Below are 27,682 nucleotides of genomic sequence, written 5' to 3'. Positions count from 1 at the left end.
TGTGCTTACAGGCTTTATGAAATGGGGCCCTGCGTATGTTTGGCGGGTAACCTCAAAGTTGATTTGTGCACAGCTTCTTTTTGTGCTTTAAGTAAATTCGAGCAGATCAATAAAATTGGGCTTAAGTAAAAGAAGAAAAAAAAAAATGGTCGAAAAGTATTTGTTTACTCATTGTGCTCTCAACAAACTATAGTAACCCACGAGTCTCAATCATAGAATTTCATTATGCAATGTGGAGATGACACAGGAATAGATTAACAGTTAGTCAAATAGTATCAAAACTTGGGAGGCTAATCTTTCTTACTTGCAGCTGAATTGCGAAGGGCACAACTACATCGTGTTAAAGCCACAGGCATGCAAGGGCATGTTAGACAGCTACATGTACACCGACCCATATATAACCGTCAGAGTATAAAAATGCTTGATATTTCCAGAGGGAGGAAAGCTGGAGGATCGAGAGAAAAAGCCTTGTGGCAAATGAGAGAACTAACTCTGACTATGTCTAATCACATGTGGCCTTTGTTGGGAATCCAACCACGCCTACAAAATTGAAAGGAAAGCCATTTGATGCACTAGCCACCAACGCCACCCCATGAATCAAAGGCTACATTTTTAATAACCAGAGTCATCCACAGTGATTGTCGTGGTGCCATGTGGTTTTGCTATGGGGGCCCTTTGCAAAGTTCCAATACAAACTTACATTTTTCCTCATAGAGGTTCCCCTCTACCAGAGGAAAATTACTGTGACCTTGTAAGAACTAAACTCAAGGCTTGTTGCATCAGCATCAAAGAGTCCAAGGACTTCAGCAATCAGACGAGTGTTCAGACACCATGGCCGGTTGATTGTGGAAACTAGACATCTGAGGAGGCATCAAAAGTGACTTTGGCTACAGCTACGGCCAATGGCTTTAGCGGCAACATTGAAGAATAGTGAGCTAGCCACAGCCACTGCTGAATCCATCAAATCAGACACGGCTACAGGATGAGGAGTTCAATGACCTTAGCTATTAGACTGGTGAACAAAGAAGACAGTAACTCAATCCATCTATTGACTGTAGATACAGGAGACTAGACCGCTGATGACTCATGAATACCCTGTAAGGCACCACAGTGCAATGACTTCCATTGTTAGACTGGTGCTTCAACATTATTTCATTGTCCACATGCTGTTGATGTTACGAACTATACGGTCTGCACTGTCCAGGTGGTTGTTCCTCACTGCTTCAGAGTTTTAAACAGTTTCATTAATTCAATTCTAAGACCATTCCCTGACGCTACCTCCAATCCCAAACATCGTCCATATTATCGATGATGCTGTCCAGGCCATCTAGTGACTGGATAAACTCTGTGTAGAACGCCAAGTCCGATGTCACTAACCTATAAAATAGTCAAAAAGATCGATAGTTACAATTGTGCTCAACAAGTTTTGTAATTCTATCATTCAAGGATTTAGAAGCAAAAAAGAAAAATTCCTCGTTCATTTTTCTGTTCAATGCAGACATGTCATCTACAACTATGATATTTGGTCGTTGGAAAAAATAGGAACACTTTCTCAAGTACAAGGACCGACCTAGATGTTCATGTACATATACTCTCTGCTCTGATAAACTTTTCAGGCCAAACTGATAACAGTTTTACTGATTTTTCCCAAGTGCAACAAAGTCCAGAAAAAAGACTAAAGTAGGAAGAGTATCGTACCTAGATTACTTTCAGAAAAACACAGAATGTAAAATCCCCAAAAGGGACAAATTACTTGGTGCACCTACAAAATGTTGACATGCATGGTTGTAGTTCCATGCTTGGTTGGGATTCAGCCATACAATTTAAAGCGTTTAATTGATGCTCAGTAAAGATTCCCCCAAACCATTTCAAATTTAAATAGATGTTAAATTTGCATTTGGGATAAAGAATATTACTTTTGGTTTTAGCCATAAACGATGTGTGTTAGCACTGTATACTCAGCACTTTCCCGAGTCCTGTGAACAAAATCACAGGCATATTACTCGGGTGGGATTCGAACCCACGACCTTTGCAATTCTAGAGCAGTGTCATACCAACTAGACCACCGAGATTGCCCAGTTGCTAGAGGCAGTCAGGATCCTATGTTTAAGCAGCCAGTACTGCAAGATTTAAATAGATGTTAAATTTGCATCAGGGATAAACGGTTATGTCGTTCTTACCCATGCTTCGGCCCGCCATCATTCTTGACCTTTGACCTGATAAGTGCATCTCTAAGGTGGGTCTTGAAGGACACATTGAGTCTCATGAAGAGTACTTTAATTTGCTCAGGTGGAAGTAGATCCGCTATGGCCTCGTAGAGCTTCCTTACTCTCTTACAGACCTCACGGAAACAGGTGGATGGAACTGGAGCTTTGACTTCCCACTAGGCATGGACAAAAGAAATCAGAAGAGTTAGAAAACATCAAATGAATTCTTCCCAATAGAGAGGGATGAGAGTCAACGCTGATAAATAAGTCTGAAACTGGAATCCAGATATCAATACATTACACATACTAAAAAGTTGGGGTGAATAAAAATGTCAGTCGTCTAGCTGTCAGCTAAATATGCAGAAAAATCTGAAGATGCTCCAGGCGTTAAAAAACGTCCTGAGTAAGTGTCTGTAAAATGTTTATGGAAAACAACTTCCGTTACAGTGAAGTTGTTAAGATTCTTGCTTGACCTACATACAAATCTGAAGATGCTCCAGGCGTTAAAAAACGTCCTGAGTAAGTGTCTGTAAAATGTTTATGGAAAACGACTTCCGTTACAGTGAAGTTGTTAAGATTCTTGCTTGACCTACCTACAAATCTGAAGATGCTCCAGGCGTTAAAAAACGTCCTGAGTAAGTGTCTGTAAAATGTTTATGGAAAACGACTTCTGTTACAGTGAAGTGGTTAAGATTCCTGTTTCACCTACCATTGAGAGTAACTGACGGAATGAGTCATCCATGATGTTCACCAACTTGTTGGAAATTTCTTGCACATGATCGTTGTAATCCTGGAGAAAAATAATAAAAAAGAGGGCCGAGGTCAAACACAGTCTCGAGATCCCAGGCTTCTTCTCTTTAGTGTTGGATACAGGCATCCAACTGCAGGAGTGCCAAGTACAGCAAGAATGTGTACAGTATTTTTCATTTTTCAAATGCACAGCTGGGAAAACCGAAACGAGAAAATCAGCTGATCAACTGACAAGTTGCATATCTCGTTGGGCCCCCAGCACCACGGCTCCCGTGCCCCCTTTCAATGTTGGCTCTCATCGCGCGGTCTGCGCTGCCATCAACATTAGCGGGGGACGGGGGAGAGAATGATAATTGTCATGGTGGAATGGGTGGCCCAAGCGTTTTGCCCGGGATTATAGCATTTAAATTTCCTTCAAAAGTGACATAGCAAACTAAACCCTGTCAATGTTTCCTTGTCAATGAAATTGAGTTGCTGTTTTTGAAGTATTAAAGCCATTATACACTTTCGGAACAGAAAAAATAAAAAAAAAGTTCACAGATTTACAAATAACTTACAGGGTTTACAGAAGGTAATGGTGAAAGACTTCTCTTGAAATATTATTCCATGAAATGCTCTACTTTTGGAGAAAACATTAAAACAATCATCAATTGTCGAGAATTTCGGATTTATTTTGAACACATGTCATTACATGGCGAAACGTGCGGAAACAAGGGTGGGTTTTCCCATTATTTTCTCCCGACTCCGATGACCGATTGAGCCTAAATTTTCACAGGTTTGTTGTTTTATATATAAGTTGTGATACACGAAGTGTGGGCCTTTGGACAATACTGTTTACCGAAAGGGTCCAACGGCTTTAAAGAGGAGTTAAAGTTCGCCGTACCTTTAAAATCTTGTCCATATTCTTGAGTAGACCTTGCATTTTGGCAGGAAGTTTCAAAGCAAAGAAGTCTCTGACGATGGGAATAAATACAATGACGAGCTGAAGACATCGAGATGTCAAGGCTGCAAGGACAAAGAACAATGACATGTCAACGGAATTAACACATTGATAATCATAGTGGCTTCTTATATACATGTAGCACTCATATCTGCTACGCAGTGAAGCTCTTAGCGCTTCATTATTCATTATTTCCCCAGTAGGTTGCGTTTAGCTACGTTCTTGAAGAATGAGACCTATTCCTTCACACAGCACCATGTAATGGTTTATAAGGTGCTGTGGCGCAATATGCAGCCAACCACTGGGGCGAACCCCTTCTCCTTACGATAAGTGCAATGGGTTCTTCTACGTGCATTACACAACACACAGGTCCAATGGCTTTCTATCCCATCCACAGGACTAATAATGGTTAAGTGTTTTGTTTAAGGAAACAAGTGTCATAACCAAGTGTCATAAACAGGACTCAAACCCACACTCTGCTGATCAGAAAAAGAGCTTGAGTCCAGTTTCTCATCCACTCAGCCTTGACAAGCCGAGAAAGCTGCATGTCTTTTAGTCTATACTGCAGTACTGCATTCTAGTTTGAGCAACATGGCAGTTTTATTGCATGGCACATATTTTTGTCAATGAGTGCCATGTCCTAAGATTCTAATATCTGTGTTTTTTGCGCATTCTTTCATCAAGTTTGAATCATCAAAATTATTTAAATAATACACTATTTTCTAATCAAATTACTAAATAATTTTCTAATCAAATTACAAAAGCTTGACAGTATTGAGTTTGATTGATGGGTTGGACCTACCTAGATTTTTGGTGGTGATCGTCTTTAGACCAACAAGTTGTAGCGCCCCGGCACCAAGAATGAGTTGACAAGATCTGGAATTAAACATCTATAAGGGGGAAAGACAATGAGAGTTTATTCAAATTATAATAGAAGTCCTAGAATTAAAGGATTTGGGGTACTTTTTCTAACACAAAACACAATGTCCACAGATTTACATCATACTTACACAGTTTGAAGATAATGATAATACAAAGCTTCCCTTAAAATATTAGTTGCTGAGGTGCTGTAGTTTTTAAAAGCTAATGACCAGTGAGCCAAAAATCATTTTCATTACATTGTTTTACTCATTTCTCAAAAACTACAGCTCCTCAGCAACTAATATTTTCCGGGAAGCTTACCCTTTAAGAGAAAAATACCCAGAGTGTGTATACTTTTACAGGTAACAGGCCAATAATGGAAGCAGGGTTTGGTTTAAAAACAGAGAGCGGGGGTTATTCTATAGACACAAGATACGTTTACAAAGCAGAACTAAAGTTAATGAAGCAAGGGCATATCTCCTAGAGTGGAGGAGAGTTACAAAGAGAGAGTTACATGTAGCAGTCAGTTTCACAGAGCAGGGCATGATGTAATGTAGCAAGGCAAATTTTAAATAGCAGAGTACAGCACAACACAAGTTCCATCTCCGCATAGAGGGGAAGAAATTCAGGGCCAACTGACGGAGCAGCGCCAAATCACAAAGAGAAGGGTGTAACTACCTTATAGTTTAATTTGTTGCTTGGTAATTTAAAGGTAATTCATAAATACCTAAGACAGTTTATCCATTCTAATTGGTCGAGAGGGCATCACGTGGGGGTGTTAAAACGGATGATATAACACCAGTAAAAAGTGTTTAAACATGGGTGTGACACGCGAGCTAGCACCTGTGCTTATAAGGCAGTTTATTCATTCCTATTGGTCGAGAGCAACGGCTGGAACACCTGTGCCACATCACGTGATGTTCGCGACGCGCACTTCAATCTCCTTATAAGGAGTTTTCACCAGAGGGCCTTACCATTTCACAGCTAGAGGGGTGTTGTGTTGAAAGAAATCATTGAACTATTATAATTTGGACCAAAAAGTGTTAATGTTTTTTTACCGAAAAGGTATTTATGAATTGGAATCAAAGTGTGTTGATAGTTCTTGATAGTTTACCTCGACTTCGTCTCGGTAAAATTATCAAGAACCAGGCCTCGTCGGGTTCGTCTCGGTAAAATTATCAATAACCAGGCCTCGGCGGGTTTAAACCACTAGTTTAAAACCTCTTCAGCACACATTGATTCCCTTATTATCAGAAGGATGTGCTATGAACTTACTTGAAGGATTTCAATGAGTCTGGTTAGAATGTCAGCAGTAACGGATGGAATGTCAATAGCGCATTGGCAGTACTCAGCAATCATCTTCAACAGCAACAACACTGTCCTGTAGCAAGTAATGAAGAAAACACACAACACATTTAGCTTAACTCTATCGCTCTGGATCAACATTTTCAGTGCAGAGTAGGGACATTTAACAGATTAAAATGTGACGTTCTTTTTTCTGGACCGATGGTATAAATGTAAAAAATAGTTAATGGCCTGACCTTTCGACCCTAGTTCTTTTTTTTTTAATAATGAATGTAATCCAGGGAGAATGATTGACATCCCTTTTGTTGGTTGACTCATCTTAAATCTTAATCCCCAAGAAAATGTATTTAAACAGTAACCTCACTAAGGTCAAAAGTCGGCACTCACTCAGTACCCTTACAGTTTCATTTATTTATTTTCATTTAGTGATTCTAGATTTGAAGCCAAGGACTCTTAAAGGCAGTGGACACTATTGGTAATTGTCAAAGACTAGCCTTCATAGTTGGTGTATCTCAACATATGCATAGAATAAACAAACCTGTGAAAAATTTGAGCTCAATCGGTCATCAAGGTTGCGAGATAATAATGAATGAAAAAACACCCTTGTCACACGAAGTTGTGTGCTTTCAGATGCTTGATTTCGAGACCTCAAGTTCTAAACCTGAGGTCTCGAAATCAAACTCGTGGAAAATTACTTCTTTCTCAAAAACTACATCACTTCAGAGGGAGCCGTTTCTCACAATGTTTTATGCCATCAACCTCTCCTCATTTCTCGTCACCAAGAAAGGTTTTATGCTAATAATTATTTTGAGTAATTACTAATAGTGTCCACTGCCTTTAAGAAAAGCAAACTTAATAACTATATCACAACCAAGAACCCAATGGAGAGAAGACAATAAAGGAAGTTTCAGTTTTAGCTAGATGTGGGAGGAAAACCCCAGAGAAATATTGCAGGGAAAACCTAGTCAGACAGGGACTGAAAACCTGATTCATATAGTACCCCCATCAAAATTCGAAGGGGTCCCCAAAGGTTGGAAGCCAGGCACGATACCGCTACGTCTGGCATGTTTGAGATAGATATACAAAATTCTTTTTTGCTTGATTGTAGAACTGCATGGCAGAGACAAGTGGTCTGTGCCACTCAAATCAAGAAGTTTCCCCCTTAAAAAAAAAACCACCACCAAAACATGACATTTGTGATAATTGTATATTATGAAGAAATAACTTTCCAACTCACCCTACGATTGAGTATTTCTGGTTCCCAATCTCAACAAGTTCTACTGGTCGCCTCTCCCCACCACCTGAAAATAATGAACAATTACTTGTTTGTATTCCACAAAGAGGCAATTCTTCAACTTCTCTTGTTATACCTCGGTAACAAACTGCAAAGTTTGATTGGTCGAGAACCAATCACGTGACGCGCAACAAAAACGCATGTTACATGGCTCGACTGGCCGGGTAACATGAAAAGTGATGTACACCGGTGTACATCACCTTGATCGTTCCCAGCGTTGGTTGATTTCCAGCGCTCTGTCTGTACGAAACAACCGCGGGTTCGAGGGAATTGTTTCTTGTTCGTCTGCTTGTTAAACAATGAGTAGTCCGTCGTTATAATGTTTGAAGATGACAACAGAACTTTGAGAAGAGGAATAACAATTAAACAAAAGTATAACAAAACAATTGTTGCACGCTGTGACTGGGGTCCATGGGTTTTGTACACCCTCGAGGGGAAATGGCACCCTCGGCTTCGCATCGGGTGCCATTTTCCCCCTCGGGTGTACAAAACACCATGGACCCCGTCACAGCGTGCAACAATTGTATAATGGGACATGACAAAAAATGGCAGTCACTTAGTTAAAGGGGCTGTGTTGTTACTATAAAAGCAGATTGGTGGTTATATATGGGATTATAAACTCTCACCCAGTTACTGCACATGCCCCTATGCTATAATGCTACAATCCCTTTAAAAATCACTAGTCTTATGTCAAAATAATCCATTAGTATTTGGATTGTGTATGTAATTTGTCATGGTTTGTCTTCAAGTCAGTATTCTACTTTCTAGTGCACACCAGGAAATCAAATTTCACCTTTTACTTGTGAACTGTGATGAAATAAACAAAAGTGAATTGAAATTGAACTGAATGACTTTGACCATGACTGTTTGCTTGCGTTGTGGCCAGGAACAACAATCCAGACATGCCAACAAGCAAAACAACCAACTTACAGAAGCTTTTGTACTTACCACTATCTGCTTTGACAAGGAGAGTCAGTGAGATATCACCTGTGTAGATATAAACAATTATTCATAAATACCTCACGACAGTTTCGCTATTCCTATTGCTTGAGAGCGCGTCACGTGGAGGTGTTTAAACCGTTGATAATGACCAGTGTTTATAACCGATTGGTTAGCATTGTGCATACTCCATATTTGAAATGTGAACATATACTTTAAATGCCAAACATAATTGCTAGTGCATTTTTCACCCAACCAAAAACAGTGAAAAGCTTCCTCTGTGTCAAAAAGTGCTTGGTGTTTCTTCCAGATGGTTTACACACCGAAAACAACAGTTTTTACGTCCCATCCAAAAGTGTGGACATTTTACATCCCCAGATTGGCCACCAAAAAACCAAGGTGTAGTCCCACATCCAGTAACTGCTCATAATTGACCATACTGACAATATGAGGGTGCTTTCAACAACAAGATTTCCGGCATCACAGTTACATCTTATTTTAACTGCATGTATGTTGTTGTCTTATATCAATGGCGCAACACATACACAAGAAATATTAATAATATCACCCGATGTTCACCGCGTGATTGTATTCTGCACTCATATGCATCAAATTAATCAAACTTGAAGATTACCTCTGGACATTGCACTCAAGAGATCTTGGAATTCCGCTGGTACTTCAGCCTGTTTCCACCGTTCACTATCCAATATCAAACTAAACACAGACAGAAACAATATACTAATAAAAAGATTTTGATGAGATATTGCCTAACCCTAGCAAATTCAAGGTGAGGGCTACCGACCCAAATCAACTGCCACCAGGGGAACGTTGTCACCTATTCCTGGGGCTGAAACAGGGTTACCCCCTTCACAGCCTATAAGGATACAGACAGGGATATCATCCACGAGGAGCCTGGCAGAATGCTCTACATGTACCACTTGCAGTGACACCACAGGTGGAGATAGGTTTATTTCAAAAGGGCTTGGGGTTTGCTTATTTATTGGAAATTTTCACAGAAAAAAGGGCTGATGATTTGAGAAACAGAAAATGGTTGCGTTGTACACACTGGGTTTTATTACACTGTGTGTTGCTTACTGAAATTATTAGGGCTTGAGCAAACAGACATCAACATTTGAGTGGGATTCGAACCAATGCCATTAAGATTAATGTGCAGGTTCTCTACTGAATGAGCTATCTAGCCCTGTGTTGGCAGTCTCCCTTTTTTTGTCAACATCTTTATTCGGGGGTGCATTTATGTTACACGAGCAGTTGAATTAAAAATACAGTTATCACATTTTACCTTAACTTGGTTTTCCTTTCGTCATGGAATCTGCTAATGAACTTGTTTGCCTGCAAAACAGAAAAATCAAACAATTTCAACCTAATGAAATCAACAGATTATGAGAACAAAATATTATGTTAATTCATTCGACCATCAACTAGGAGCAACATTGACCTATTACCTTTGTATGACCTTTGTATGACCTATGACCTTACCTGGTTCTGCAGACCCCCTCTTAATGAGGTGCTTCTCCTTTCGCAGACACTCTCACATTTACCAACAAACTTTTCTATTGCACGTGAAAGAGACACAAATTCCCCGGAGCTCAGCCGCTCCAAAAATCCATCCTGCAAGAAAGAAAATAACAAATTTAGGATTTATATTCATTGATAATATTATAAAGGCACTAACTCTTAAAAGAACATTACAGAATTGGTTTTGCTAGCAAAAAAGTTTATGGCAGTGTAAGCACTCTATGTGATCCACAATAAACTGACAAACCTGTAGAAATTTGAGATTGATCGGCCGTCTGGGTCACGAGAGAATAGTGAAAAAAACGATTACAAATTTTGCATTGCACCGATGCCAAAACAAAAATGAATAAAACGCTCACTGAGCGATAAACTCCAAACACGAAATTAGATTATTTATTTCTCATCAAATATGACATTTGAGACAGAAATATTTAAAGGGGTGTTTTCTACTATCATCATCATTAGACCGTGTAAGTTTTATGTAAATCTGTGATCTTCACGATTTTTGTTTCTTACCAATTCTGTAACGTTCCTTTAAAATGAATGGTTGTAACTTTTGATTAGAAACCTACAGCAGCTATGGATAGTATAGCATTTGGAGAAACATTGCACTTTGAAGTAGTGTTGTTATGTAAACAGATATTTGGTGTTATGCCCCAAAATTTGTTGTAACCATTGAACAATTCCAATTCATCAGACAACACTTATATCGCAATTAGACCCATCAGTGTATGAGTAAAACTAAATAATATTCTTTATCCCTGATGCAAACTTAAATTCTATTAATTCTCTTTTCACTTGTTCAAGTGGAATTAAGTACTTCATATTTGTGTATTTTCTGCAATTCTTCCTTTACCTTGCCTCTGGCGATGAGAAGTTTAAGACATCTGTCGTGGGCGTAGTCGCAGACAAACAGTAACAAATCCTGTAGGGACTGAGTTAGCTTGCTGTGCTCAATGGGTGCTATCAACACATCTACATCACTAATGCTAACATATACAAAATATATATATTTATATATGTACATGAATGATGCTGTGTAATACTATTCAAGGTTATTCTGGACATGAAGGTTTGTTCTCCATTGATGTGGTTTAAAACGTAAAGAATGGCCGTTTCTAAGTTTAACAGGTTTCTGTTTAAAGGCAGTGGACACTATTGGTAATTACTCAAAACAATTATCAGCATAAAACCTCACTTGGTAACGAGCAATGGGAGAGGTTAATAGTATAAAACATTGTGAGAAACGGCTCCCTCTGAAGTGACGTAGTTTTCGAGAAAGAAGTAATTTTCCACGAATTTGATTTTGAGACCTCAAGTTTAGAATTTGAGGTCTCGAAATCAAGCATCTGAAAGCACACAACATCGTGTGACAAGGGTGTTTTTTATTTCATTCATATCTTGCAACTTTGACGACCAATTGAGCTCAAATTTGCACAGGTTTGTTATTTTATGCATATGTTTAGATACACCAAGTGAGAAGACTGGTCTTTCACAATTACCAATAGTGTCCACTGTCGAATAAAAAATCAGGCCCCTACCTAAAGGTTTTTTGAAAAACTAAACACACTTCTGCCGTTGAGAGCGGGCGTCAAAGGACAATGCCGCTGACGTCATTTGTGGGAGTTTGCTTTGTTATACATCCACGCTGCAACAAAGCGGCTTTATCTACTTATGACGTTTTGAGAGTGATTACGTAACGGGGCTTTTCGCAAATCTCGCAGAAAAGCTCTGGACAAGGGCATACAAAATGATTTTTTTTTACACAATTGAAACCTATTTATAATCATATGACTCGATTTCCTTATTCATCGAAAACATTTTAAGTGGAATTCAGCAAAGTTCACGACTTGACATTTTCGTTCAAGCAGGTCTTTAAAAGGGCCTTTGGGAGCTTACTCACTCTGGCGCAGTTATCCTAATGATTAAACCATCTAGCTGGTTCAATTTAATTTTACATCTTTACAAATGTCAGCATTCAAGATAACCAAACTAGTCTTTAGTTTAAATAAACTTGTCATTGTGCAGCCATCTTCGACGTACACTGCTACACACAGAAAGCTCAAGGGTGCTGACTTTTGTTGTTTTGCTATTTCAATCCAAATCGTTTGCCAAATCTTTAGACTAGTGAGTCAGAATATACAGATGCTGGCACATCATTTTTATTTTCTCCGACCTTGAACTATGCTATTGAAGGGGCACAGCACTTTTCCTATGGTTAGAAGCACCCATATGAGGAAAATGTTACATTTGTAAAGGAACCTTGCAACGGTCACCACGACAAAAGTACAGGGCCCAACGTCAATTGCTGTGGGTGTCGTGTGTTATTTTTCTATTGTATTTTTTTGTTCTATTATGTTCTTTACTTCGGTGCAATAATTAACTAACAATCTCTTTGCAAAAATAAACATTGCCGTATTGAACAAGAAGGTAAAACTATACATGATTTGAGGCATTGCATGGTGAGGTATCAATATATATTTGGTTTGCAGTAACACCATGTGTGTATCTACTTGCTACTTGCCAGGTAGAGTTTGTTCTTAGAGAACTGGCTTTCTTTATTCTACTACCGCGGAGTAGATTTAGCGGATGTGCGGGAGACTTCTCATTATCTGATACCCAACTTGCCAACGTTTTCTACAGAAGTATTGCTTCAGGGCTAGGTTAATCCAGTTGGACTCGTTAGTCAAACCCCACAACCTCTTATCTGTACATCTCGATTGACGGTGGTTAAGTCTTGTCTACTTTAGTCACTCAAACTTGCTCAAATGTCAAAACTGTATTTTGACCTTTGCACATAGATTCTTACATTTTTTCCGATGACGTTATTGGTATTTCATCATCAACCCTGCTGGCTACCTCCACAGATTCATCGACCTGATCATCATTGTCCAATTCAGTTGCCTCATCAGCCTCACCAACCAGTCCATTCTGGTCGAAACCGGCTGGAACTGGATCCGTCTGTAAGTCTGGATCCATCCCAGCAGCAAGGTCCACCAGCCGTTTGATGACAACATATGTTTCCTGTTGGCATTTATGAAATATTGTTGATTATCTCTTTCAAAATCAAACAAAATGAGTAGCAAGCCTGGGCTCTTCCTTGATCTTTAGGGCTTTTTCAAGGGTTCCCCTGATTCATGTTTGAAAAAAAAAAAACATTTTCTCAAAGTTAAAATATACTGGTGCACTTCTTGAAAATGTTTGTTATCTTACTGAACCAATTCACCTGATGTCATCATCACAATATTCGTGTGTCAATAGGATTGGGAGTCAATACCATAATAATAAAATAATAAACAAGACTTATAAAACGCATTTTACAATGTTACATGGCGCTGGTATAAAGAAAGCTACGAAAAGGGAATGCCCAGTCCTCATTTTACAGTAGCCGTATGTGACATTGGTGCAAGAGGTCAATACTTGATAACTTATTTTCAAGAAACAAAATTATTATGGAAATTCCAAAATGAATCCTGAGCGTGGCGGCGGAAAATTCTGGAATTTTCTGCAATAGGTGGTTAATAGTCCAATAAAGTATGCTAAAAAAACAACTTGCATAAGACACCTGAATAAAACCGCTCATGTTTGCAGAAGTAAATTACTTTTTTTCCGAAGTTAAATCATGACCTCTTTGCACTGAAGTTTTTTTCTGAGCCACAGGCATGAGCCACACACAAATCCTAAAATCACCAAAAACAGTTCAGAGAAAGCTCAAACATGTCCTTAACATCAGAGGGGGTTGGGGCTGTTATTTACTCTTGACCGTACCTTAACTCTATTCATCAACATGGCTAGGTTTTCAAATACCATCTGAAAGAGCTCCAACCACTGAGGAAAGTTGAGTAATCTCATCTGGTCTGCTAGACTACTGTGAATATGAAGAATGAAACAGGAACAAAAATATAAACTCTTTCTTAGGACAGTCCTGGGATGAGAATCATTGATGACAACAAAATATGAAAAATGGGATCCAGATCTTAAAAGGTACATTGAAATGATGACATTTCCACCTTTGTATAGCCCCTGCAGCCGATTTCACGAAACGCTAGGATTAATCCTAACTCGAGTTAGGATGAGTAACCCGTCCTAACTTAGGATGGGTTCAATTCCTCCTACGTATTTTGATACGGAACTGAACCCGTCCTAAGATGGATCCTAAGCTAGGAAGAGTTTGGTGAAATCGCCAGCAGGAGATATAGATTCTAAGGAGCTTGTGAGAACATTATCCTCAGTGATAGAGAAGTAGATCAAAGAGCATGAATCATTTTATTTGTAGAAAAAACTACGGCATTTTTTGTTTACCAGGCAGATTTTGTAAAAGTCTGAATTCAGATAAAACTCTGGCATTACTCATCCCTTGAACAGTTTGGTTGACACTCGATTACAATAAAACATGTAATAGTAATAACAAGGACTAATACAACATCCACTGTTTTTTAGGTCTTATGGCACCCCGAACAATGATATTAACAAAAATGGTTAATCTGTAGGTTGCATGTTCAATTCCTGCTCTTGTGCAACCTAAAATTGTAGTAAAATTTATCTAGTCATTTCCCTTGTGGTGTATTAGTTTGATAAAACAAATTTACCTTCCAATGTTTGCATCATCTACATTGTCAGCCGATGAAACTGCATGCACCACAGTCTGAAATTCAAAACAAAGTACTCCATTTCAAAACATACATGTAACTCAAAATAAGTCTGGGACTTATATTACCGGTTATATTACCAGCAGCTGCCAGTTTAACACCCGTTGTTAGTCTCTGGTATTTAGAAGAGTAGCTCAAAAGAGTACCTGTTATGCTGCAACTGAAAGGGGTATAACTAATGGAATCAATGTGTGGTGAAGAGGTTTTTTCAACTAGCGGTTTAAACCCAGCGAGGCCGGGTTCTTGATAATTTTACCGAGACAAAATTCATAAATACCTTTTCGGTAAAAAAACATCAACACTTTTGGTCAAAAAGTAAAATAAATGAAAAAATTATAATTGTTCAATGATTTCTTTCAACACAACACCCCTCCAGCTATGAAGTGGTAAGGCCCTCCGCCGCCCTCGGGTAAACAACTCCTTATAAGGGATACTGTGCGCGCCGCGCGTATCGCGGCACAACTGTCCCAGTGGTTGCTCTTGACCAATAGGAATGAAGAAAATGTCTTATAAGCACATTAAACTGGATACTTATTTGATGAATGTGTTACAACACATCAAAATCGGGCTCTTCTAAGAAAAATGGAAATATCATTAAAAGACAGACGAACCTTGATACCAATGGGATGTGTCATCTCAGTTTGAAAGCTAAACAAATAAAGTTTGAGGTGACACCATGTAACAATTCTCTTTGGTGACAAGGGGTGGTTCTGAGGAGAGCATGTTGTCTGCCCAATGTTCCGAATAGCATACTCTCAGGTCTGAAGGCTCCATCTTTGAAAGGGCAAGGCCATTTCCATTCAGCAAAGGGCACTTCCATTGGACAATCTTACAGTCATTGGGAAACTTTTGAAGGGGCACCAAGGCCAAATAGCAGGGGCCACAGAGACCATGGCCTTTGTGGCCTGTGTGTAGCTTCAGTCCTGTACCCTGACAATCTTCTGGGGACTATTTCAAAGCTTTTACTCTCATCTACTTGATGAGCAATTAAACATATTTATCTATTCACTTCAAATTTACACAGAAATGTAACATTTAACTGTTGTCGGAAAAGGCTTGGTGTTGGCATGGAGTGTCACATACACTGAATTTGGGGACCATGGTTTGGGGAGGGGGGTCAGTACCTGCTTGATGAGGGCCTTGATGCTTTCGGCGACTTCTTCTCTGTACGTCTCCAGGAAACTAAACCGATGCTGTCTGAGCATGCCCAGAACAATCGCAGTCAACTTATCCTAAAGGGAAAATGAACATAAAATGTGTTTTGAAAAGAGGAATGAAAGATTGAGATTGACTGCATGCTACATGACCACTTTGGTAGTACTTACATGAGTCATTTTTCAAGCAATGTCTTACGGTCCCTACAAAAATATGGAACCAGTTACCTCTAAATTGCTTCATTTGACATGTGCACTAATGCTCTGACTTTTTTATCAGCTTTGATTTTTGCTGATAACATTACACAGCCTCATACCATGATAAAGTAACTTCTTTCAGAACAGTTACAGAGGGTTAAAGTTTGTTCTAATACTGGTGCTCCAGGTTGCTTTTGATCTTAGGTGGTTTAATCTTTATGTTTGATTGTAAATATGCAGATGATATAATGAAAATAATGATAGCACCGGTATCCACAAAAGTGCTCATGGCAATGGCCGGACAATAAAGTTTCTCTGTGGATGTCTTCCAGTGGTGCACAAGCAAGGAAAGGTGAAAAGGGGAGCTGCATAATATAAAAACAGGAGCAGACTAAGCAGTAATCCTTTTCTCATTGGAATTTAATTAGAAAAAAAAGGCTGTTTTGAAAATGTCTGTTGTCTGGATGGCTATGAAGGAATTTGATATGTCACTAACGGGGATGATTTCAAATGAAGATGAGGGTGCATATACATATAAGAAGTTGTTTGCTTTGTCAATTGGTGTGACGACAAACATTTAGTGCTTACTGTTCATAAAACTAAAGAGATCATTTTTTATTTCAAGAAAGTTGGAAATGCAAAGATGAAAAATGTAGTTGTTGAGATTGTGTCTGAGTATAAGTACCTTGGAACCGTTATTGACAGCAACCTAAATTGGAATAGAAACACAGCAATTTATAACAAAGCTTTACCAACGGCTTTACTTTCTACTCAAATTAAGATGTTTTAAGGTGGACAGTAATACAATTTTTCTGCTTCATCAGAGTGTTATTCAATCAGTTGTTACATTTTTGTAGTATTATTGTCTGGTTCAATAGCTTCGTAGAATCACTGAGGCTGCCAGCGGGATAAGTTTTCGAGGAATGGCCTGTATTTATGATCAACCACGTATTTCTATATTACGCACCAAGAAAGGAATTTCATGTACTTTTTAACATGACTTATCAAAAATTGAATTGAATCAAAGGGTTGGTTTAGGAAGTTTACCTCATCAATGGAACAGTCTTCATCGATTGGTCTGTTGAGGTCTGCGGCAGTGAAGCGAGCAAACTCCTGCTGCATCATCTTATCAATCAACTTCTCCAACTCCACAAGCTGTGATCCAAGATGCCTGTTGGTGTAAATGAGTCAACCAGATTCAGCCTCAGATCACATAATGGCTTGGTAACCAGGGCCCAATTTCATGGAGCTCCTTAAAGACACTGGACACTTTTGGTAATTACTCAAAATAATTGTTAGCATAAAAACTTACTTGGTAACAAGCAATGGGAAGCTGTTGATAGTATAAAACATTGTGAGAAGTAACGTAGTTTTTGAGAAAGAAGTTTTTAATTGTCCACGAATTTGATTTCGAGACTTCAGAATTAGATTTTGAGGTCCCAAAATCAAACAAGCATCTGAAAGCACACAACTTCGTGTGACAAGGGTGTTTTCTCTTTCATTATTATCTCGCAACTTTGACGACCAATGGAGCTCAAATCTTCACAGGTTTGTTATTTTGTACATATGTTGAGCTACACCAAGTGAGAAGACTGGTCTTTGACAATTACCAAGAGTGACCAGTGTCTTTAAGCAGAATATACAAGCAAAAGTGAGCAAGATATCATTCACAAAAATGCTAGACATGGTACTTTGGCTGGTAACAATAAGCAGAATTCATTTTGCTTAGCCACTTTTTGTGCTTAAGCAGCTCTATGAAATTAGGCTCAGGATCTTGTGATAATTATGAAGACTTATAAAGCGCCAGTACCCGCCGCACATGGGTGCTCATGGCACTGATATTCGCTTATTGTTTTAATGACCAGGTTAGCAGAGTTATGAATATGAGACTCATATTTATGTAGCGCCTTGTAAGTTTGTGCAAGGTGCTGTGGTGCAATCTCAGCAAACCATGCTAGACAACACCTTCCTGTATTCAGCACAGATAATGGTCATCAGGTCCTTCAGTTATGGATAACTGATGACGAAGTGTCAGAATAAACAGGAGGGTATTCTGGCTGGGGTAACCAAAAGCTGTTCTGATTGTTGGTCCTATATCAACTATTAAGCAACAACAGTGGTTCAGATACCGATTTCACAAAGAGCTAAGATTGATCTTAACTGCAAGCTAATTGTAGTTGCTAAGTAAAGTGTGATGTCACAATTCAAATTACTATCATGGTTGAATGGATTGCGATTTTATAGCTTTGTGAAATCTGCCCCAGCAGTGATGAAACAAATATTTTTAGTAAGAAGAAAATATAAATAAATAGTAAATTTGCAGGTACAACCATGTGTACATCTCTTGTGAGTGAGTGTTGGTCTCGACGTTTCGAACAGTTGACTCTGCTCGTCTTCAGGCATAATTTTTTTGTCAAAATTACAATGAATGCACGGACAATATAAAAATGACTAGTTGTGAGAATTCGTTATGACCCAAGGTCAGAAGTCTGACCCCTGGTAATTCAGAATCTTCCCGTACCTGAAGCTCTGTAGACCTGACAGCTCCTGTGTGAGTACTTCCTGTGTTGTAGAGATGAGATCTAATGCACCAACAAACTCAGAGGTGGTCAGTAGGATCTGGATGGTTGGTTGGGTCTGATGAACGGTGGCCATTAGTTTCAGCTGTATGGGGCGGGATTAAGGAGAATGTTTAAAAGGGTATGAAGTATTGCCATGGAGTTTCCAGGATGCAATTGCCCTGGTTGTGGCCCACATACTCCATTAAAGAGGAAGGGAAATGACAAATTCAAATGTGTGATGTACTCATTTTGCAATAGATAGAGTCTTTATGCTAGTTTTCTTGTGACTACATTTGTTACTGTATGTACATGTAGAGTCACATTAAGTGGGGATACTGGTTTTTGATAATCATTAATGTTACCCATGTGCTTTAAAGCCGTTGGACACTTTCGGTAAACAGTATTGTCCAAAGGCCCACACTTCGTGTATCACAACTTATATATAAAATAACAAACCTGTGAAAATTTAGGCTCAATTGGTCATCGGAGTCGGGAGAAAATAACGGGGAAAACAGACCCTCGTTTCCGCACGTTTCGCCGTGTCATGACATGTGTTAAAAATAAATCCGTAATTCTCGACAACGAGAATTGATAATTGTTTTAAAATGTTTTCTCGAAAAGTAAAGCATTTCATGGAATAATATTTCAAGAGAAGTCTTTCACCATTACCTTCTGTAAACTCTGTAAGTTATTTGTAAATCTGTGCACTTTTTTTCTTTCTTTCTGTGCCGAAAGTGTATAATGGCTTTAAGCAGCTCTATGAAAATGGATTACACACAAACTTTAGAAAGCTTGTGGATGCAGAGCAGCCAACATTTGCATCTTGCATTCAGACAGATTGTGTACATCAATCAGGGAGCTATATCAAATTACATTCAACATGATAAGGAAAAGGTTTTCGTAGTCAGGAAGATTGTCCAACTTTTGGATCAAAACATGATAATACTGGTTTATTTTTTAATTGAACTTTCTACAAATTCAATGGGAGTTAGCAAATCCCGGTGGATAGCATTGAATTAGAAAAGACGACAAAAACAATTCAAGTCACAACGATAGCTGCAGTAATCAGTTCTAACAACGCGACATTTTGGTTTGGTATTAGACATTGGAATGGATTCGTTGCACACCATGTTGGGTAGGAAGAAGGTGATTCACTGAGTGAGTTCTAACTACTCATCTTATCGTCTAACTTCTCACCTTATTGAAGACTTTGACATAGTTAGCTCTGGATATCTGCAGCTTGAGAATTCTTAAATTGCCTTGGGCAAGAATTGTGTCAATGCTGTTGATTTTATCCCTGCAGGTTGACAACAAGAAAGCGGTATTTAAAGGCAGTGGACACTATTGGTAATTACTCAAAATAATTTTTAGCATAAAACCTTACATGCTAATGACTAATGGGGAGAGGTCGATAGTATAAAACATTGCGAGAAAGGCTCCCTCTGAAGTGACGTAGTTTTCGAGAAACAAATAAGGTCTCGAAATCAAGCATTAAAAGCACACAACTTTGTGTGACAATGGTGTTTTTCATTCTTATCTCGCATGACCAGTTGAGCTAAAATTTTCACAGGTTTGTTATTTTATGCATGTTGAGATACACCAAGTGAGATGACTGGTCTTCGACAATTACCAACAGTGTCCAGTGCCTTTAACAAAATAATGGAATTTTTCAGAGAGACTTTAAAATTACTTAAGGAGACACACGATCTTATCGCAAAGCAGTAAATACATGGCAAAATAATGGTTGGCACATTGCGGGTTGCACCAATCAAATGGCAAGGATCTGTGCGTGTTATACAACATTCTTTATCCCACACCTCAATGACTTGGCAACCAGGGCTCAATTTCATGGCTCTGCTTACCGCAAAATTCTGTGCTTACAGTGCCACTTAAATACACAATTCTATGGGCCTAACATGTCAGCGCATAATTCAAAGGTAAGCAGAACCATGAAATTGGGTCAAGAACTTAAGTTAGATGGGATAAACTTCTCGGCAATGACACTAATATAAAGAGAAGAGGATGAATTGTGGCTTAGAATCTTTATCAAAAGATATGAAACAGCCCTAGTTACTTTATAGCCTGGACTCTTACCTGAGTTCTCTTATAGCTGTACAAGTCGTAGCTAAGTTCTCATGAAGTTTGTCATGGGATGCCATAGCGCTGAAGAATGCATTGGATCTAATGGAGATCTGTTGTGCTATCTGCTCCTCAACTATGTCCAAATAGTGGCTCAGCTAAAAACAAAATCATAATAATTTGGCACAAATCTGAGTTCTGTTGAGAATCATACAAACAAGGCTAAAAAGCCAATCTTGGTATTAGGCTACAAGAACAAAAATCATTTACTGTGAAAAATAACTCAGGGGAGCTGAAGGTAGGAGTTGATATTCCTCTTAAAACAGTCTAGATTGTAGGATGGAGGGAAACATGCACCAGGCAAGGAGTTCCAAAGAGATGCAGTACGTGAAATAAAGCTGTTGGAATGGCTCATTGTTCTACACCTCAACAAAGCAAGAGTGTATGAGTGAGAAGAAGCAGAAAGTCTGATTCTTAACAATAAATTGAAACTTGAATTTAAAATAACTATTTCAGGCATAGTATATTATCACCCCAAAAAACCACGAGACAAATGTTCACCTTTTCCTGCAGAAGTTTTGATGATTGATAACCTGATTTGGTGTCCCCTAACCTTTGACCTCTAAACTGTGACCAGGGCAGTACTGCTTCAAACGTGTCTGGATTCTCCAGGGCGAAGTCATTGCGGAAGAACATCTAACATTCAAGGAAAAATCGATGAGTTTTCAAGAGTGACATTTCTTGTACAACTCCTACAAGCTCAAAGATCATTTAATCTGGAGAGTGTACTTCAGGCCTCGAATTGGCTCTTGTCGGGGCACAGCCATTTTCCTCTGATAAGTGGCAATTCTATGAGGAATGAAATTTGTTATTGTTAAGTTGCAAAGGGCACCACAGCAAAAGCACAGGGCACCACGGCAATTGCTGTCGGCGCCGTGGGTTAATTTGAGGACCCGTAACTTTATTAGTCTACTCGAAAATCAAAGACAACAAGCCTAGTAAAAAGTAGGAACTCTAAAAAGGATTGTTACACAACCTTGATTAAAAAAACACATAAAACAAACAAATCATGCTTCTACTAATAGCCTCTGTCTAAGCAGGGTGTATTAAATTGTTTTGATGGCAGTAGATACATGTGACCGTGAAAAAATAAGTATTTAGACCAAGTTCTTTGACAGAGGGCTTCAAGGTCAGACTTAGCTTTGTTATGCACTCATTTTCCAAAAGATAGAGTAGAGAAAGTAGAGAAAATGTTGCATGACTCTTTCTCGCGTTGAAATGGTATAGAATGTCATTTGATTTTATAGCCTTCCAGAGCGAATTTTGAAATAAAATTATGACATTAGCGGATATCAAGTCCATCAAACACCTGACTCCCCTTTTATAATTGATTACGTAACCTTACAATTTTTCTTCAAAGACAATTACCTTGATGAGATATGTTACTTGCTATTTTAAATAAGATCATTTCACTACGATAATTTTTTAATACAATAATAATTGATTTCCTTGTGACACTACAGCATTAAATCGTTCTTGAAAAATAGGTTGGTTTGGTCTTAGAATGAAAAATAGAATACTTAAAGGCACAAGGCAAACATACAGACCTTTGGTATCTGTTCCAGATCGGCACTGCTATGGTCTGAAATAAAACAATCGTTTACATTATGCAAAAACAAATCAACTGTTAATACAGTTCGGCTATGTCACTTTCGGTGAACGACTTTGCAAATGCGTGTCCATTGTCTACTGCATTGCTAGAGTTGGTCAGTCCTGAAATAGGCATCCTAAATTTGGAACCCAAAATATTTGTTACGTGCACTGTAAGCATGACAAGCTTGTCAAACCTTCTTCTTAGGTAGCCCAGTTGGCTATGATCATGACTGTGTGAAACAAAGACGAGAATCACTGAATGACAAAATAATCTGAAACTTGGATCCAAACTTTAGGAGATAGGAAATGATGGCAGTTCCACCTTCTGTGAGCTTCTGGAAACAGTATCCCCAGTACTAGAGAAGAAGATCAAAGGGAATGATTCATTTAACTTGTCTGAAGTAGTGACAGCTTCATATTTATTGTTCAATATTAGCACTGCAGACATTAAAAGCCTGAATTAGAAAAAAAGGTACATAGAATTTCCCACTTCTGGTCAACAGTCAAACTATGTTAAGGCCAATTCTGTACACACAAAATAATCACACCAGCAAATCAAAAAATAACCAGGTCAGGGAAGACATGGTTTCCCCTTAAGATGTTCAAAAGATCTGGGGTGGATTTCACAAAGAGTTAGGACTAGTCCTAACTTAGGACTAGTCCTAAGAGACATCATAAATGTACAGCTAGTCCTAATTCAAGATAAGACTAGTCCCAACTCTCTGTGAAATCCACCCCTTGTCTTCTGTGTCTAGATCAGCGTGTCTGCCAGTGTTGAAGTTGTGATCGAGCCGTAATTGTAGCCGAAATTGTTGTTTCGGACACAGCCTAAGTGTCCTTTACTCATGAGTCCCAGATCCTTCCAAGATTTCAATTTAAAAGCAGTGGATGCTATTGGTTTACTCAAAATAACTATTAGCATAAAACCTCACTTGGTATTGGGTAGAGGTTGATAGTATAAAACATTCTGAGAAATGGCTCCCTCTGAAGTGACGTAGTTTTCGAGAAAGAGGTAACTTTCCACGAATTTGATTTCAAGACCTCAAGTTTAGAATTTGAGGTCTCGAAATCAAGCATCTGAAAGCACACAACATCGGGTGACAAGGGTGTTTTTTTCTTTCACAGTTATCTCGCAACTCCGACGACCAATCAAGCTCAAATTTTCACAGGTTTGTTATTTTAAATGCATATGTTGAGATACACCAAGTGACAAGACTGGTCTTTGACAATTACCAATAGTGTCCATTGTCTTTAAGGGTTCTTATTTGTCATCAAGTTGGCAAACTCAGCTACCCCTGTCTGATAGTAAAGGGCAAAATTGCTCACTCAAATTGACATATAATTACTATTTTCTTGTGAGAGCATGGAAGTACTTTGTCACTGACAGGTGGCTGTAATGGGGGCCTTTTGGGACGCTAAATGGCAGCAGACTTAACCAGGTAACTCCATTGTTCTCTGTAATGTGCGCATGTTCAGAACTACTTAAACAATGGGAATTTACCTGAGAAGTCTGCGGCCACCTAGCAATCCAAAGTCTCCCATTACTAATTCCAGAGAGTCAGAACTCAACCCATTTCTCTTTACCTTTTAATCTAACAGCTTGGCTCTGTTTGCCAGACAGCTCTACGGACACTGAGCTGGACGATGTGTCTAACCTTCTGTGAGCTTTTAAGCGCTGTACAAAGGAAGTAAATAGTAGAATTGATTAACAAAATAAACACACATTACATGGTATAGGCTAAGACTTTCTTTCCAAAAAAGGTTTCCGGAGACCAAGAGCAAAAGCATCTAAATTACTAGATAAATTTATAGAACAGCTTTAAGAGTAAAAAATCAGTTAATATTTTATGCTCACCAAAAACAAGCAGAGTACCAGATTCAAACCGTACCTGTGGCATGGTATTTTGGCTGGTAACATTGTTCCTGGTATTATAAGTAACTTTTCGTTGTTCTTAGCATATTTTGTGCTTAAAGGAAGTGGGCACTATTGGCAGTTACTCAAAATAATTATTAGCATAAAACCTTACTTGGCAACAACTACAAGTTATGGGGAGAGATTGATGGTATAAAACATTGTGAGAAACGGCTCCCTCTGAAGTAACGTAGTTTTTGAGAAAAAATGTAATTTTCCACGAATTTGATTTAAAGACCTCAGAATTATGTAGATTTTTAGGTCTCGAAATCAAGCATCTGAAAGCACACAACTTCGTGTGACAAGGGTGTTTATGCTTTCATTATTATTTCGCAATTTCGACGACCAATTGAGCTCAAATATTCACAGGTTTGTTATTTTATGCATATGTTCAGATACACCAAGTGAAAAGACTGGTCTATGACAATTACCAATAGTGTCCAGTGTCTTTAAAGCACATCAATGAAAAAATAAATTGACACCTACGTTTCATTAATGTCAGTTCTTAGACTCTCTTTTTTATACCCACAAAGTTTTGTGCAGTAACACTGGTTACCTTGTTCAATTTGCAACAAATTTGGAAAAAATTGGGAAACCCACATCATCCAAAGAGAAACATAAAACTTCTACTTACAGTAGTCACCCGGCGTAAATATCCGTCAAAATGTGACCTTGTTATATTTGGTAGATGCAGCGAGGGCAAGATTTCTGTCTTCTCTACAAAAGTTTCTCCCCAAGTTTTTGTCAAGAAGTCTAGTTCTCGTTTGGATTTGCGGGGATCGTTTAGAACTGCCGGGAGGTTGACCTGGGAACAATAAAATGTCCATTTGTTCTGGTCGTTGACTACGGACGGAGTCAGTGGATCGTTTGATGTGGCACTGCTAGGCATCTTACTGTTGGTCATATCTAATAAATAAAAATGGAAATACATAATCCCGAGTTGAGTGACATGGAAACACTGCCTTGATTCTATGGCTTTTGGTAATTGTGTTGTTAACCACTGTACATGTACCTGTAATGAATGATACAAAACTGCGTTGCCATCAAACTTAGTTTGAAATGTCCATAATATTTCAAATTCAGGGTCCACCAAGTGAGGGTGCGTCAAGTTGTGTTGTCTTTTGGAGAAAGACTCGGCTAGGGTTGAAGCATCAGCCCACTAATTATTTGTTTGCAAGTTGTATTGCCTCGTTTTTCCACCAAAACTACATCAAGATTTTCACTTGATAATGTTTTGAGTAAGTTTTCAAGTTTCATTCCTAGCATTTAAATGAAGATCAATTCTGCATTTATTTTTGGGTAGACAGTAACTGGGTCACTGTACTGCTTTTTAAAAACTTTTGACATCTGCGATAGTACAACCTCAGATGTCAAAACTTCAGTTACAGGGTCAAATTTTCTGGTAATTTTTGTTTTTGTGTAAACAAGAAGCACTTTTCTCCTTTTTTTACTGTGGGGTAAAGGCCCAGCACAATTGCATCAAGCCCGAGAACAGTCAGGGGTGCATTTTCGCATTCGTGACCAATAATTATTTTGGTTGAATTGGCCATTGGTGTAGGTGGCAGTTTGCCTGTTGCATATTTGTGACAAAGTTACCTTCATCCTGTCAACGGTCGATGTCGGGAGGATGGAGGAGGGTTATGATTATCGCAACTATCTGTCACGGCGTCATCCAGCTAGGAAGTGTTTTCCTCTAAATAACACCTCACTTTTAAATACCATTTGACCCGAGTAATTTTGTTTGGCATCCCAATTCAGAATATTTTTGTCACTTCCCAATGCATTGCATTCGAGGAAGTCGAAGAGATTGATTGACCGTAACTTAAGCCAAGGCCTTAAATACTTACCACAGAGGGAAATGCAGGAGTGTTCTTTAGCTACGTGTGAGTCGTAGTCTGTGTCGTTGACTCCCTCAAGAGGTAGTGTGGTGCACACTCCATTCAGTCCATAGCGACATACAAACGACCCGCCCTCTTTCGTGCAATGGTACTCCCTCAAATGCAGCGAAAACTCCATCGGACTTTTGAACGTTAGAGCACACAATCTGCATGATTTCCAGTTTGGGTTGCTCGTCGTACCGGTGACAGAACTTGTCGTCTTCGATTTGTTGAGGAAACCAAAATCTGGGTTCGAACCCTTTCTGTCATGTATACCCTGATGGTGTGCCCTAGTCTGGTTCCTCCCAACGACCCCACTTGAGCTATATGAAGCCTTACTATTTGATATGCTTGATGATGGTCTGATGTCTTGACTGCCATGCTGTTGTTGTGCATGATGATGGTGGTTCAATTTGCTTGATTTGGAAAGAAAAGATGCCGACTTGCTTTCTCTAACATTCATGACGATTAAACAGCTGTCAATAAACTGCAAAAACTGATAAAACCACACTCAACAAAGCACTCACTAGACATGATTTGATTCATAAATAAGATGTTACCATTTTGGATGAAAGTAACTGCAGTTTTTCTCCGCTGTAGCTATCCACGTAGAAGCATCCGAGGGGGCCTTCCTTCTTTTTTTTATGAGTCACTTCAAAAAACACAAAACCCACACCACCACCACGTAACAAGTCCTGCCTTACAATCCATGCAGTTTAGGGATGGGTTTGACAAAGTGCTATAGAGGGCGCTCTTGTAGTTTCAACCTGCACCCACTAATTAAAAGGTGGGAAGTCAAAAGAAAAACTTTGCATTTGAAGCGTTTTGTTAAAACAGATAGGTCTAAGTAATTAAATTTATTACAACATAACTTCCCGTAGTTTCCCAATCATCATGCTTTCCCTTCAGACACAAGTGGATGCAGAGGTGTCTTCTACAAGTTCTACTGAGTCCCCCAGATTAATATTGATGCCGATGGAAGTTTTTGGTTTTCCTTTCATTATTTTCTTAACTTCGATGGCCGGTGTCGCATGCAATTATGCCTCTATGCAATACTATCCGGAGGACATTATTGCATATGCAATAATGTACGCCGGACGGTTTTGCATATGCAATCGTGTACACCCGGACGTCCCTAAAATCGTGGCAAATCTTTTACCTCTCTGTGCGCGATGTAACCAGTCCCTAGATAAAAATTGTGTGGTTTCATTTGCCAAGCAAAAATAGTCTCCTCTCCCTTGACCAAAACCTAGAAACACGTAAGGCTCCACTAGTCATTTGCACTTGTAAATGCAAAAAGTTTGGTATTTAAGGCATTTCTACAAGGTACAAAAATATGTCATAATGTTGAGGCCATATAAAAATATTTGCCCACCGAAAAAGTTTCATCAAACGCTATTTTAATTCACAATTCATAAAGATAAAAATCATGTGACTGAATGTTTTGCTGAGCATTCTTGAACACAAATACCGAGGCTTAAAGAAGCCATGTGCCTTATATCATTTTCTAATATTTTTGGAGATTTTTATTTTGTAACCCTGGTATCAATACTATTATTAATATTAAAATTTAAACATCAGCTCGTTGATTCACTTATCACTGTTTATTTATACGCTTTATTATAAATAATTATATTAAGAAAAAAACATATAAAAAAAAAAAAAAAAATTAGATTTGGAAGCCAGTAATTATTCACACTTTTTATATATTTATTTTTATTTTTTTTTATTTTTTGCAAGTTACCATGGTAATTTAAAAAAATTAAT

General features: G+C 38.6%; 1 protein-coding gene across 1 annotated transcript; it reads right to left on the bottom strand.

The window, feature by feature from the left end:
- LOC117299479 (vacuolar protein sorting-associated protein 54-like) lies at positions 1 to 26,538 on the bottom strand. Its single transcript, XM_033783024.1, has 25 exons — positions 25,886 to 26,538; positions 24,673 to 24,944; positions 23,711 to 23,801; positions 22,081 to 22,115; positions 21,035 to 21,169; positions 20,489 to 20,631; positions 19,592 to 19,691; positions 18,355 to 18,497; positions 16,881 to 17,004; positions 15,606 to 15,713; positions 14,422 to 14,477; positions 13,601 to 13,700; positions 12,642 to 12,856; positions 10,689 to 10,821; positions 9,794 to 9,925; positions 9,597 to 9,646; positions 8,931 to 9,010; positions 8,306 to 8,344; positions 7,301 to 7,364; positions 6,034 to 6,139; positions 4,700 to 4,787; positions 3,841 to 3,962; positions 2,917 to 2,997; positions 2,181 to 2,383; positions 1 to 1,377 (listed from the first exon to the last, which is right to left on the bottom strand). Exons 1-25 carry the CDS (start codon positions 26,376 to 26,378, stop codon positions 1,275 to 1,277), a joined length of 3,216 nt encoding a protein of 1,071 aa, XP_033638915.1. The 5' UTR covers positions 26,379 to 26,538; the 3' UTR covers positions 1 to 1,274.
- Between the last annotated feature and the right edge of the window lie 1,144 nt (positions 26,539 to 27,682).

Source organism: Asterias rubens, chromosome 1 (assembly GCF_902459465.1).
Source record: "Asterias rubens chromosome 1, eAstRub1.3, whole genome shotgun sequence".
NCBI classification, from domain to species: domain Eukaryota; kingdom Metazoa; phylum Echinodermata; class Asteroidea; order Forcipulatida; family Asteriidae; genus Asterias; species Asterias rubens.
This window is presented reverse-complemented; position numbering and strand designations above follow the sequence as displayed.

Coding starts and splice junctions, on each gene's coding strand:
- LOC117299479 (XM_033783024.1), bottom strand. CDS start 26,378: ATGAATGTTAGAGAAAGCAAGTCGGCATCTTTTCTTTCCAAATCAAGC. Junction 20,632..21,034: donor CAAAACTTCTGCAGGAAAAG/GTGAACATTTGT, acceptor TTTTGTTTTTAG/CTGAGCCACTATTTGGACAT. Junction 15,714..16,880: donor AAGACTGTTCCATTGATGAG/GTAAACTTCCTA, acceptor TTTTCCCTTTAG/GATAAGTTGACTGCGATTGT.